This window comes from Staurois parvus, unplaced genomic scaffold (genome assembly GCF_062004578.1).
Source record: "Staurois parvus isolate SC_StPar_1 unplaced genomic scaffold, SC_StPar_1.0 ptg000034l, whole genome shotgun sequence".
Taxonomy (NCBI): domain Eukaryota; kingdom Metazoa; phylum Chordata; class Amphibia; order Anura; family Ranidae; genus Staurois; species Staurois parvus.
The window spans coordinates 2,298,215-2,312,436 of record NW_028317830.1 but is presented as its reverse complement, the minus strand read 5'-3'; the positions used below and the strand labels follow the sequence as shown (position 1 = coordinate 2,312,436).

The 14,222-nt window shown below is 39.1% G+C and overlaps 1 protein-coding gene across 1 annotated transcript in view; it reads right to left on the bottom strand.

The window, feature by feature from the left end:
* LOC149470697 (uromodulin-like) overlaps nucleotides 1-14,222 on the bottom strand; it is a 132,566-nt gene that overhangs the window by 67,522 nt on the left and 50,822 nt on the right. Inside the window, exons 8-9 of the mRNA XM_089661614.1 lie at nucleotides 9,680-10,501; nucleotides 9,441-9,572 (exon numbers count right to left, since the gene is read on the bottom strand). Coding sequence (XP_089517740.1) covers nucleotides 9,441-9,572; nucleotides 9,680-10,501 — 954 coding nt within the window. The remainder of the gene's footprint in view (nucleotides 1-9,440; nucleotides 9,573-9,679; nucleotides 10,502-14,222) is intronic.

Genomic DNA, 14,222 nt, shown 5'->3' with positions numbered 1-14,222 from the left:
ATAAAAGGTCCAGAGTTCATTTCAAGTGTGCTATTTGCATTTGGAATCTGTTGCTGTCAACTCTCAAGATGAGATCCAAAGAGCTGTCACTATCAGTGAAGCCATCATTAGGCTGAAAAAACAAAACAAACCCATCAGAGAGATAGCAAAAACATTAGGCGTGGCCAAAACAACTGTTTGGAACATTCTTAAAAAGAAGGAACGCACCGGTGAGCCCAGCAACACCAAAAGACCCGGAAGACCACGGAAAACAACTGTGGTGGATGAGCGAAGAATTCTTTCCCTGGTGAAGAAAACACCCTTCACAACAGTTGGCCAGATCAAGAACACTCTCCAGGAGGTAGGTGTATGTGTGTCAAAGTCACCAATCAAGAGAAGACTTCACCAGAGTGAATACAGAGGGTTCACCACAAGATGGAAACCATTGGTGAGCCTCAAACACAGGAAGGCCAGATTAGAGTTTGCCAAACGACATGTAAAAAAAGCCTTCACAGTTCTGGAACAACATCCTATGGACAGAGGAGACCGACATCAACTTGTACCAGAGTGATGGGAAGAGAAGAGTATGGAGAAGGAACTGCTCATGGTCCTCAGCATACCACCTCATCAGTGATCATGGTGGTGGTAGTGTCATGGCGTGGGCATGTATGGCTGCCAATGGAACTGCTTCTCTTGTATTTATTGATGATGTGACTGCTGACAGAAGCAGCCGGATGAATTGTGAAGTGTTTCGGGAATATTATCGGCTCATATTCAGCCAAATGCTTCACAACTCATTGGACGCTTCACAGTGCAGATGGACAATGACCCAAAGCAGACTGCAAAAGCCACCAAAGAAGTGGAATGTTCTGCAATGGCCAATCACCTGACCTGAATCCGATTGAGCATTTCACTTGCTGAAGACACAACTGAAGGGAAAATGCCCCAAGAACAAGCAGGAACTGAAGACACAAAATAATTACAAAGGACCTCCTGCGCTTATATGGAATCCTAACCTTAAAAGAAAGCTGCTGACACTAAACTTATACCCAAAATAAGTGAATGATCAATTAAATAAACAGTGCAGCGCTAATAAATAATATATATATAAATATCCAGTGAATAGGTGATACAATAAATAAACTCAATAAATATACTCAATATACACCCCCTAGGAGTATATATCCAAACTCATCAATAATTATATAATAGTGTCATGCGTGTAATCCCTCGTAGGGAATATCTAGTGCAAAAAGGTGACAAATATAAACATAAAACAATAGAGTGGCAAAAAACGTACAGTGGCCAAAATAATTGAACCAATATTCAGTTGCAAAAAAAGTCCAAACAATTGATAAAAAATATATAATTCAATGCTTTGTGGTAATCTTCCCACTCCACTCTTCATGCAAAAAACAGTGTGCAGTGTGCGTGATTCACACGCGCCAATCCTTTAACGGCCAAAATGCCCCCTCACCTCCTTACTTAGACCCCACAGGGCCAGCACGCTTTAAGGATCAAACAATCCTATCAGACTGGAATCCTCTCTGGGTTTCGCCTTCCACCTCCAGCATCCACCAGACTAGCAGCCAGCTCTTCCCAGGGTCATAGTGAAACACAAACAGAGACCCTCCATTGTGCAACCAGTTTTATTATGCAATAAACAGATACAGATAGAGTTCCACTCACATTAGTAATGATTCAATCCAGCTTCCTACCGCATGCTATGGGTGTACTGCATGGGTAATACAACAGGGTGATCTAATATGGCCCCAACGCCGGAAATGACGTCACTGCGTTAACAGAAGCTCCTCCCAACGTACCGACGCGTTGTGTCACATTCAGCACGTGACTTCATTTGTTTGCAACTCACCCCTCCCATTGACTTTCATTGAAACTTCACTCACAGCCACCTGAAATTTTAAGGGACATTTTTAAACTGCGACTGTGCCTTCATTTTTAATATTTCAGAGACAAAATGTAGGTCTGTTTCTTGTGATTCTTGCAAAATCAAGCTCTTCGCAGTAGCATTTATACTTTTAAAACTACAAGTGTTTGAAGATGGCAATCGCCAGTGAAGTTGTCAAGTTGCAGCAGCGTGTTTAGAACAGACCTTCTCACATTCCTGACTGAGTGAGTTGCTATAGCAACCAAACATGAGTCACACGCAGCTGAGTCACCAAGTTGAAATGCATTTCTCACTCTATCAGGCTTGCCATGTGCACTGCTTACATTTCATCAATCACTTGGTTAGGGTTGGATGCAAGAACACTTCACACAATTTCCCCAGAAATTGTAGATTTTCTAGTTATATATATATTATTTATTAGCGCTGCACTGTTTATTTAATTTAAAGGAACTGAAGACAGTTGCAGTAGAGGCCTGGCAGAGCATCACCAGGGATGACACCCAGCGTCTGGTGATGTCTATGCGTTCCACACTTCAGGCTGTCATTGACTGCAAAGGATTTGCAACCAAGTATTAAAAATTGAAAGTTTGATTTATGATTATTATTCTGTCCCATTACTTTTGGTCCCTTAACAAGTGGGAGGCACATATGCAAACTGTTGTAATTCCTACACCGTTCACCTGATTTGGATGTAAATACCCTCAAATTAAAGCTGACAGTCTGCAGTTAAAGCACATCTTGTTCGTTTCATTTCAAATCCATAGTCGTGGTGTATAGAGCCAAAAATGTTAGAATTGTGTCGCTGTCCCATGGACCTGACTGTGTATATATATATATATATATATATATATATATATTGTATCCAACTCAATCTGTTATTATTAGTAATAATGTCCTTATTAAAGAAAGAAAAATGTGTAAAAAGTATGATACCACATAAATATTAATGACCCAAACTGAATAATGTAAAGAAGGCTCAAATAGTCCCCTAGCATGGGGCATACAACCACTAATCCATGATATACTAATGAACATACCTAATAGACACAATAAACAAACAATAAAAATTATACAATAAATATAGAATATATAATCATATAGAAACTGAGAATAAATACAAAGTGACAGTCCATAATAAAGTGAATAACAGAGGTGTAATTCCATGAATCTTCTCCTTTTAATATATATGTGTGATATCCACCACCACCAGGCATGCACGCTCACTTCCACCGATTGACCCACATCACATAGGTCAAATATGGCAATAATCCAAATCCTCCTTTCCTCTGTGTGTCCTGGTCACTGAGAGCTACACATCACCGGAACCAATTGGATATTGGTGAAGTCACGTGACGCAACGCGTCGGATGGAAGCGTGGTGACGTAATTTCCGGTTATGGACGACGATCACTGCTATCTTTGTTTACAAGTATCCATGCTGTTTGAGGGCGAATAGCCCCTTTACTCTTGTGAGTGTTGTTTTTATGAATTAACTTTACTGCATTTTGGGGCCCCTTTCTCTTATTTACCCATACATGATATCCTATTGGTTCCGATGATGTGGAGCTCTCAGTGACCACCGTTTCTACATGATTATATATATTTTATATTATTATAATATATTCTATATTTGGACCTTATTTACACTATTTGGTTTGTGTCACTAATATTTGTGTGGTATTACACATTTTTACAATTTTTTTTCTCTTTAATAAGGTCATTGTCACTAGAGATGAGCGAATTATTCAAAAATTCGATTCGGCTGATTCGCCGAATTTGCGGGAGAAATTCGATTCGATGCGAATTTATTCGCTGTGAATTTAACTTATTAAAAGGGTTTCTAGGCTTCAGAGAGCCTTTATATTAGTGCAGAACACTGTACCTTTAATGTAAATGTCCTTGGAGTCTGCTGGGGAAGAGAAATAATACTGTCAGTCAGTATGACATGCAGATGAGTGCCGTCCATCTTAGAATCACCGCACACTTCACTCATTTGGGCAGTCACGGGGCACGACGAAGAAGAAGAAGGAAGAAGGAAGAAGGAAGAAGGAAGAAGGAAGAAGGAGGATGAGGAAGAAGAAGAAGAAGAAGAAGGAGGATGAGGAAGAAGAAGAAGGAGGATGAGGATGAAGAAGAAGAAGAAGGAGGATGAGGATGAAGAAGAAGAAGAAGAAGAAGGAGGATGAGGATGAAGAAGAAGAAGAAGAAGAAGAAGGATGAGGATGAAGAAGAAAAAGAAGAAGAAGAAGGATGAAGAAGAAGAGGAAGAAGAAGAAGGATGAGGATGAGGATGAAGAAGAAGGATGAGGATGAAGAAGAAGAAGAAGAAGAAGGATGAGGATGAAGAAGAAGAAGAAGAAGAAGAAGGATGAGGATGAAGAAGAAGAAGAAGAAGGATGAGGATGAAGAAGAAGAAGAAGAAGGATGAGGATGAAGAAGAAGAAGAAGAAGGATGAGGATGAAAAAGAAGAAGAAGAAGAAGAAGAAGAAGGATGAGGATGAAGAAGAAGAAGAAGAAGAAGAAGAAGGATGAGGATGAAAAAGAAGAAGAAGAAGAAGGATGAAAAAGAAGAAGAAGAAGAAGAAGAAGAAGAAGGATGAGGATGAAAAAGAAGAAGAAGAAGAAGAAGAAGAAGAAGAAGAAGAAGAAGAAGAAGAAGAAGAAGAAGAAGAAGAAGAAGGATGAGGATGAAAAAGAAGAAGAAGAAGAAGAAGAAGGATGAGGATGAGGATGAAGAAGAAGAAGAAGAAGAAGAAGAAGAAGAAGAAGAAGGATGAGGATGAAAAAGAAGAAGAAGAAGAAGAAGAAGGATGAGGATGAAAAAGAAGAAGAAGAAGAAGAAGAAGAAGAAGGATGAGGATGAAGAAGAAGAAGAAGGATGAGGATGAAGAAGAAGAAGAAGAAGGATGAGGATGAAGAAGAAGAAGAAGAAGGATGAGGATGAAGAAGAAGAAGGATGAGGATGAAGAAGAAGAAGGATGAGGATGAAGAAGAAGAAGAAGAAGATGAAGAAGAAGGATGAGGATGAAGAAGAAGAAGAAGGATGAAGATGAAGATGAAGATGAAGAAGAAGAAGGATGAGGATGAAGAAGAAGAAGAAGAAGAAGAAGAAGAAGAAGAAGAAGAAGGATGAGGATGAAGAAGAAGAAGAAGAAGAAGAAGAAGAAGAAGAAGAAGAAGGATGAGGATGAAGAAGAAGAAGAAGAAGAAGAAGGATGAAGAAGAAGAAGAAGAAGAAGAAGAAGGATGAGGATGAAGAAGAAGAAGAAGAAGAAGGATGAGGATGAAGAAGAAGAAGAAGAAGAAGAAGAAGGATGAGGATGAAGAAGAAGAAGAAGAAGAAGAAGAAGGATGAGGATGAAGAAGAAGAAGAAGAAGAAGAAGAAGGATGAGGATGAAGAAGAAGAAGAAGGATGAGGATGAAGAAGAAGAAGAAGAAGAAGGATGAGGATGAAGAAGAAGAAGAAGGATGAGGATGAAGAAGGATGAGGATGAAGAAGAATTCCAGTACAGCAAAAAGTGTATCTGCAGAGAGCTCCGCTATTTCTGACAGTTCTCTGACAGTTCCTTCACATTTACAGCGGTTGAAACATTGTATCTATTTGTTTCCGAATAAAAACATCTGTATCCTAAATGGAAACAAATAGATACAATGTTTCAACCGCTGTAAATGTGAAGGAACTGTCAGAGAACTGTCAGAAATAGCGGAGCTCTCTGCAGGGACACTTTTTGCCGTCTGTAGAAGGGATGAAAATCGGCCGATCGGGAAAAATTCGATTCGCGCATCCGAAGTTTGCTAATTTTCGGATTCGGTGCGAATCAAATTTTTCCTAATATTCGAAACGAATTCCACTTCACCAAGTTCGATTCGCTCATCTCTAATTATCACTAATAATCATGGATTGAGTTGGATATATAATATATGTATATATATTGACTTCAATTTCATTTTTTTGTGTAGGGGTAGTATTTTTTTAGTGCTGCACTATTTCTCTTATAAATCCCCTACTGCATAACACTTTTGCACTCCAAATGCCACCCCACAATCTACACAGTGACACTTGACAGTCTCTAGTACACATTTACCTCACTGCTGTATTTTCAGGGAATATCCCGGACAAGCCCCTAAATGTAATACTACCCTCGTAGGAGCTGCTATGAATATTGTCCAAGCCTTCCCTTTTCAGCAGTTTCACAGCCAGGGACATGCACACATTTTCGCTTGTTGTCTTCAATGATCAGTCTAGGGGGGTTGTTTTTGTAGTTTTATTGTTTGAGAATTTGGGTAAGGATGGAGAATGAGTCCGATACTACAAGGATATAACTATACACACAAGGATTCTATCTGACCTCTTTGTCAAGCTATAAGTTAAATCCTTGCTATGAGTAGGTTAAAGATTTTTCCTTTGCAGCATTTTTTTAAATTTTGTATCAGTAACAGTGTTTGTGTCTTTTAGGTACGATAAAAAAAAAAAGAAAAATGCGCACTGTTGTTTCCGGGCCCACCTGCAGGTACAAATGGGGAAAAAAAACAGTATCACTGCGATCGTCAGGAGCAGAATTTACTTTGGGTAACTGTTTGGTGGTGAGTTTTGATAACTGCATATAATATACAGCTAAATAAAAAAACTTTTTTTTTACTATTTTGGGCCAGTTTCTTTTGATAATAAAAAAAATTATTTGATATCCACTAACATTTACCTCCAAAAGAAAGCCCAGTTTGTCCTGAAAAAAAAAAGGTATAATCCACTTGGACACAGAAAGTAGTTGTTATGATTAGAGATGAGCGAATCGAACTTGGCGAAGTGGAATTCGTTTTGAATATTAGGAAAAATTTGATTCGCACCGAATCCGAAAATTAGCAAACTTCGGATGCACGAATCGAATTTTTCCCGATCGGCCGATTTTCATCCCTTCTACAGCCGGCAAAAAGTGTCCCTGCAGAGAGCTCTGCTATTTCTGACAGTTCTCTGACAGTTCCTTCACATTTACAGCGGTTGAAACATTGTATCTATTTGTTTCCATTTAGGATACAGATGTTTTTATTCGGAAACAAATAGATACAATGTTTCAATGTGAAGGAACTGTCAGAGAACTGTCAGAAATAGCGGAGCTCTCTGCAGATACACTTTTTGCTGTACTGGAATTCTTCTTCTTTTCATTCTTCTTCTTCTTTTCATTCTTCTTCTTCTTCTTTTCATTCTTCTTCTTCTTCTTTTCATTCTTCTTCTTCTTCTTTTCATTCTTCTTCTTCTTTTCATTCTTCTTCTTCTTCTTTTCATTCTTCTTCTTCTTCTTTTCATTCTTCTTTTCATTCTTCTTCTTCTTTTCATTCTTCTTCTTCTTTTCATTCTTCTTCTTCTTTTCATTCTTCTTTTCATTCTTCTTCTTCTTTTCATTCTTCTTCTTCTTTTCATTCTTCTTCTTCTTTTCATTCTTCTTCTTCTTTTCATTCTTCTTCTTCTTCTTCTTTTCATTCTTCTTCTTCTTCTTCTTTTCATTCTTCTTCTTCTTCTTCTTTTCATTCTTCTTTTCATTCTTCTTCTTCTTTTCATTCTTCTTTTCATTCTTCTTCTTCTTCTTCTTCTCATTCTTCTTCTTCTTCTTTTCATTCTTCTTTTCATTCTTCTTCTTCTTCTTTTCATTCTTCTTCTTCTTCTTTTCATTCTTCTTCTTCTTCTTTTCATTCTTCTTCTTCTTTTCATTCTTCTTTTCATTCTTCTTCTTCTTCTTTTCATTCTTCTTCTTTTCATTCTTCTTTTCATTCTTCTTCTTCTTCTTTTCTTCATTCTTCTTCTTCTTCTTTTCTTCATTCTTCTTCTTTTCATTCTTCTTTTCATTCTTCTTCTTCTTCTTTTCATTCTTCTTTTCATTCTTCTTCTTCTTCTTTTCATTCTTCTTCTTCTTCTTTTCATTCTTCTTTTCATTCTTCTTCTTCTTCTTTTCATTCTTCTTTTCATTCTTCTTCTTCTTCTTTTCATTCTTCTTCTTCTTCTTTTTCTTTTCATTCTTCTTCTTCTTCTTCTTTTTCTTTTCATTCTTCTTCTTCTTCTTCTTTTTCTTTTCATTCTTCTTCTTCTTCTTCTTCTTCTTCTTCTTCTTCTTTTCATTCTTCTTCTTCTTCTTTTCATTTTTCTTCTTCTTTTCATTCTTTTCATTCTTCTTCTTTTCATTCTTCTTTTCATTCTTCTTCTTCTTCTCCTCTTCATTCTTCTTCTTCTTCTTCTTTTCATTCTTCTTCTTTTCATTCTTCTTTTCATTTTTCTTCTTCTTCTTCTTCTTTTCATTCTTCTTCTTCTTCTTCTTTTCATTCTTCTTTTCATTCTTCTTCTTCTTCTTCTTCTTTTCATTCTTCTTCTTCTTCTTTTCATTCTTCTTTTCATTCTTCTTCTTCTTCTTCTTTTCATTTTTCTTCTTCTTCTTCTTTTCATTCTTCTTCTTCTTTTCATTCTTCTTTTCATTCTTCTTCTTCTTCTTCTTCTTTTCATTCTTCTTCTTCTTCTTCTTCTTCTTTTCATTCTTCTTTTCATTCTTCTTCTTCTTCTTCTTCTTCTTTTCATTCTTCTTCTTCTTCTTCTTTTCATTCTTCTTCTTCTTTTCATTCTTCTTCTTCTTCTCTTCATTCTTCTTCTTCTTCTCTTCATTCTTCTTCTTCTTCTTCTCATTCTTCTTCTTCTTCTTTTCATTCTTCTTTTCATTCTTCTTTTCATTCTTCTTCTTCTTCTTTTCATTCTTCTTCTTCTTCTTTTCATTCTTCTTCTTCTTCTCATTCTTCTTCTTCTTCTTCTCATTCTTCTTCTTCTTCTTCTCATTCTTCTTCTTCTTCTTTTCATTCTTCTTCTTCTTCTTCTCATTCTTCTTCTTCTTCTTTTCATTCTTCTTCTTCTTCTTCTCATTCTTCTTCTTTTCATTCTTCTTTTCATTCTTCTTCGTTTCATTCTTCTTCTTCTTCTTCTCATTCTTCTTCTTCTTCTTCTTCTTCTTCTTTGGCCCCGTGACTGCCCAAATGAGTGAAGTGTGCGGTGATTCTAAGATGGACGGCACTCATCTGCATGTCATACTGACTGACAGTATTATTTCTCTTCCCCAGCAGACTCCAAGGGCATTTAAATTAAAGGTACAGTGTTCTGCACTAATATAAAGGCTCTCTGAAGCCTAGAAACCCTTTTAATAAGTTAAATTCGCAGCGAATAAATTCGCATCGAATCGAATTTATTCCGCAAATTCGGCGAATCAGCCAAATCTAATTTTTGAATAATTCGCTCATCTCTAGTTATGATGGTGTACAGTATTACTAACACGTGTCAAAGTTGCAAAATTGTGTCTAGGCGTTAACATTTGTTTTACCCTCAGTCACTAAGGGGTTAAAAGCTGCTTTGACTGAACTGTACTTGTGTACTTATTGTACTGGCTACCACAAGGATGAACAGTCCCAAAGGATTCACTGAGCCAATTTCCTAGTGAATCCTTTATTATTGAATCCATTAGAAAAGTTATGAGAGCTCCCTTCTCATTTTCTTTGAATGGAAAACCTCATGATTTTATGACTTACTTGCTTGATTTTCCACTTGCATCCCATTAGTAGTGGATAATGAATTTTTACAGTAACAGCCAGGAACATTGTCCACGATTGTACATTCCTCATCCGGTGAGCAGTCCACCCCTGAGCAGCTGTGAATAGTTTCTGGAGGGGAAGGAACACAAAGAATGTTTTATAAACTGACATAAGAGTCTATAATGTTTTATAAAAAAAGACAAATGCTGAATTACTTTTTTTGTGTCAATTCTTACCTGTACAATAGGCAGAGTAGCAGCTTGGTGGACTCTGTAGCTTATAGATATAAAATCCTCCCGGACACATTTTCACAGAAATATTATAAGGTTGTCCACAGCATCTGGCATTCCAGTTGGAACACATTGTACGATTCACAATGCCATCACTGACTGTAGGGTGGAAGCCGTTCATCCAGATGGGCATACTAGTCCCACAGCTGTTTTCTGCCACACAGTGCTCAGGGATTTTCTGGTCATATGTTCCTTTAAACCGATACCAGCCAAACAAGTCATTGTCACAATGATACCAGTCATACCAGTTATTGTAATTATATGTATTAGAACTACTGCGCCAGGGATCATTGAGTACGGTGTGGTTGGAGCAAGGGTCAATACAGGAATAGGATCCATTGTACCTAATGCAGTCTTTGCTGGAGCCACATGTTGTCTCTTGTTGGCATCCGATGACCTCACAGTGTCTTCCATCTCCATAATATCCATAGGGACAAGTACAGTTGTAAGATCCAATAATATTTGTACATATAGCTACTGGATGACAGTCATTCAGAGATCTGTCCGCACACTCATCAATATCAACACAGCCAAATTCTTTTTTATATTCATATCCTTTGGAACAATTGCAGGTGTAAGATCCGACAGTGTTCACACAGGAACCATAATAAAAATAATTACAATTGTTGGCGTAATTATCCTGACATTCATTTACTTCATTACAAGTTATTCCGTCCCCAGCAAATCCCTTCTTACATGTGCACTCCCCGTATCCTCCAAATTCTGAACAAGTGGCATTCAGGTGGCAACCAGACTCTGAACAATTTCCTAAAAAAGAGAAGAGAAAAAACTTTTTGCCTGGGGGTATGGGTTTCTATGAAAAAAAAGATGTACCAATGTATGGACACATATATATTTTAATAAGTTGGGTTCCATAACATACTTTTTTGGACAGGTATAGTGACCCCCCCCTGAACCCCCCCCCCCCAAACATTACATTTTGTGTGTCTCCACTGCCACTTGTCACTAACATCAGTTCTATTGCACATCTAAGCAATACTAAGCAGGAGCAATGAGGCAGATATAAAGTAGATATGAGGAACATTTGAGACAGATTTTTTTATTTGTAAACAGCCTTATTCATTAATGCTTCCTTCAGCTGCTCTAAAATAGCACTTCAATAGAATACAACCTGACCCTAACCACATCCCTGAAGAATGGGGTGTCTATTCCCCCAAAACATGTTCGCTTGATGCACATGTTGCGACTTTTTAATAAACATCTATGGACCATACTTGAGGTGTTGCATTTCTTTAGACACTGGGCGCTCCTTTCTTTTTATCCAAGTCTACATGCTGAAACAATAGTAAAGTCGCACAGAAAAGCCAGCAGCCCAATCCCCAAGAAGGTTCATTGTCATTATCCTTCCCTGGACACTATCCACCAGAAGGAATTCCTTCCTTTTTGCCCACATGAATACCCATCCAGGACCAGTGACCAAAAGTCTCCAACACAAGCAAATTATAAATGATAGATTTGTTTTAGAACCAAAACTGGCCAAACTCTGAAACAAAGCCATTTTTTAAATCCCAATGAGCTGTGGGCCAGGCCATTTCTGCCTGCAGCTCACATACAGTATGTAAAGAGGTGGGCTTTGGGATAGGAATAACTGATCCTACAGATCATTGAAGAAGAAAAAGTTTAAGTTTCGGGTTCCACTAGTGATGTGTTTGGAGGATTCCCAACCTACAGAATGAAACTTTTGCACTCTTCTGTAGGGGTCACGAATACAGATACAATCTAATTGTCTTAACATATGTCGCTCAATACATTTCTGACAATCAGAGTGTACAGGAAACATCCAAACTTGAAAAAGTATCAACAAGATTGAGGTCATTTGGTAGAAAACAAAGTAAAGTAAAAGCAGAAGTTTTGTTTTCTATGGCTTTGGGGTGCTGACCGTATCTACATATGGATGATGTCTACACATAACTGTAGTATAACAGAACCTTTGGGAACATGTTATATTTTCCACCTATTTTTAGGGTGGAACATGTAACACGGTCCCAATGCTGCAGTTGCGGCCTGATGCCCCTCTGTCACATACCTGGATAATGAGCCTGACATGAAGAGGCAGGCCTCCCGTACAACTCCGGCACAAGGACTGCTGATGGTGAGACAGCGGTTGCAGGGGCACGGTGGAGTATAAGTGCCTGTGATCAGTCCAGTAATAGCTGATGAGCTGATGAGTTGTAGGCAGGGAGAAGGGTTTAGACAAGCCGGGTTCGGTATTGGTCAGGCAGATCAGGCTTAAGCGGCAGGAGGAAGAGTAGTCAGGTCACAGCCCAGGTCAGCAATGGAAGATCAATCAGACAGGAGCAGAGACAGAAGAATAATCCAAGACAAGCCAGAGGTCAGGGCAGGTAGCAATAAAGGGGAGATCAGGAACAGGCTGGTTTGGTATCAGCAGACAATCACAGGAATCAGGAATAATGAGCAGGGAAAAGACTATACAGCAATGGGACAACTACTACAGCCAGTTTAAATAGCCCTTTTGGCGCCAGCATTAGTGACAGGCGCGCACGAGTGCGCGTGAGCGCGCGCATGTGTGCGTGCCTAAGTCTAAGTGCCTGCACATCTGTTTGGCTCATAAGGACTCTGCACATGCACATATTTTGTGCCCCAAAGAACTTCACCTGCACTATGGGCAGGCCTTTCCTGACATTGCCCCCTGCCTATGGGCAGCCTCCGGATGCCTAATTGGCTCCTTTTTTGTGGATGATTGAGAAAGAACTCACAAATTAAGTTCCTAGCATGCACATTTTGTGCAGGATCCCAGGAATTCTCCTCTGGTCCATACCCCTTCGATTTAATTAGGTATTGCATCAGGCCCCTCCTTTTCCTATAATCCACCACAGCCTCGACCTCAAATTCCTCCTTTCCATCAATAATTATAGGCTCAGGAGGCCTTAACCTTCTATCAGAAAAGGGGTCTGGTACTGCAGGTTTTAGTAATGACACACGAAAAATTGGGTGAACTTTAAGGGATTCCGGTAATGCTAATTTGTAAGAGACATCATTAATTTTACGTCTTACCAGAAATGGTCCCACAAACTTAGGTGCCAGCTTCCTTGAAGGACATGCCATCTTCAGGTTGGTTGTGGTGAGCCAGACCTGGTCTCCTGGGTGCATAATCAGTTCTCCCCTTCTCCTTCTTTCGAAAACCCTCTTGTTGTCCTCCTGGGCTTTTGTGACAGTCTCCTGTAACAATTTGTTGTCAGTAAAAAAAAAAACTTAGTGTATCTTGAGCAGCATGGACAGAAGTTTCCGGCACAAGATCAGGTAGGAAGGTAGGGTGAAACCCATAATCAGCAAAAAATGGGGATTGTTTGGTGGCAGAATGGTTGGAGTTATTATATGCAAACTCTGCCAATGGCAGGAGCAATACCCAATCATCTTGAACAAAAGAAGTATAACACCGGATGTACTGTTCCAGGGTCTGATTAGTCCGTTCAGTCTGTCCATTGGTTTGTGGGTGATAGGCCGAAGAAAAAGATAGTTCTATTTTCAAGGTTTCACATAGTGCCCTCCAGAATCTTGATGTGAACTGCACCCCTCGCTCTGAAACAATGTTTACGGGAATTCCATGAAGCCTGACAATTTCTTTATTAAAGACCTGACCGGTTTAAAAAACAGAGGGTGTATTTTTCAGGGGCAAGAAATGGGCCATCTTAGATAGTTGGTCTACTACCACGAAGATGGAGGTAAATCCTTCTGAAGGTGGGAGCTCCACTACAAAATCCATCAAAATCATCTTCCATGGTCTGTCAGGTACTGGCAAAGGTCTGAGCAATCCCCAGTCTTTATTTCGGGTACTCTTATTTCGGGTACAGATGGTGTATGCATTTACATAAGCTTTACAGTCTTGTCCGATATCTGGCCACCAGATTGTGCGTTGTGCTAGCTCTATTGTCTTGGAGACCCCGAAGTGGCTCGCTAAAGGATGGTCATGGCAATATCCAAGGACAAGGTTCCGCATCTCTTTAGGTACCACAATTTTGCTCACCTCTCCATAGCAGTCCATCCTTGCTTTGTACTGTAACTCCGAGTGGGTTGGATGCTCCTGCTGATGCCTGCTGTAGTTGGGATAATAGGCTGGTCTGTAGTAGCAGGAAGTTCCCTGCTAGCAAAATGGTGCCTGGTATTGGGGTATCTTTTGGATCCTCGAACATGCTTGATAATGCATCGGGTTTGGTGTTCTTGAATCCAGGCCAATAGGTAATGTGAAAAGTAAATCTCGATAAGAATAATGCCCATCGGGCCTGATGTAGTTTAAGGCATCTAGCAGTCCTTAAGTACTCAAGATTTTTGTGGTCAGTATATATTAAAATCAGATGTGTGGCTCCTTCTAGCAGGTATCTCCATTCTTCCAGGGCTACTTTAATTTCCAGAAGCTCCTGGTCCCCTACGTCATAGTTCCTTTCAGCTGGAGAGAGTTTCCTTGAGAAGAATGCTACTGGACGCATTAATTCCTTGAGTCCTTTCCGTT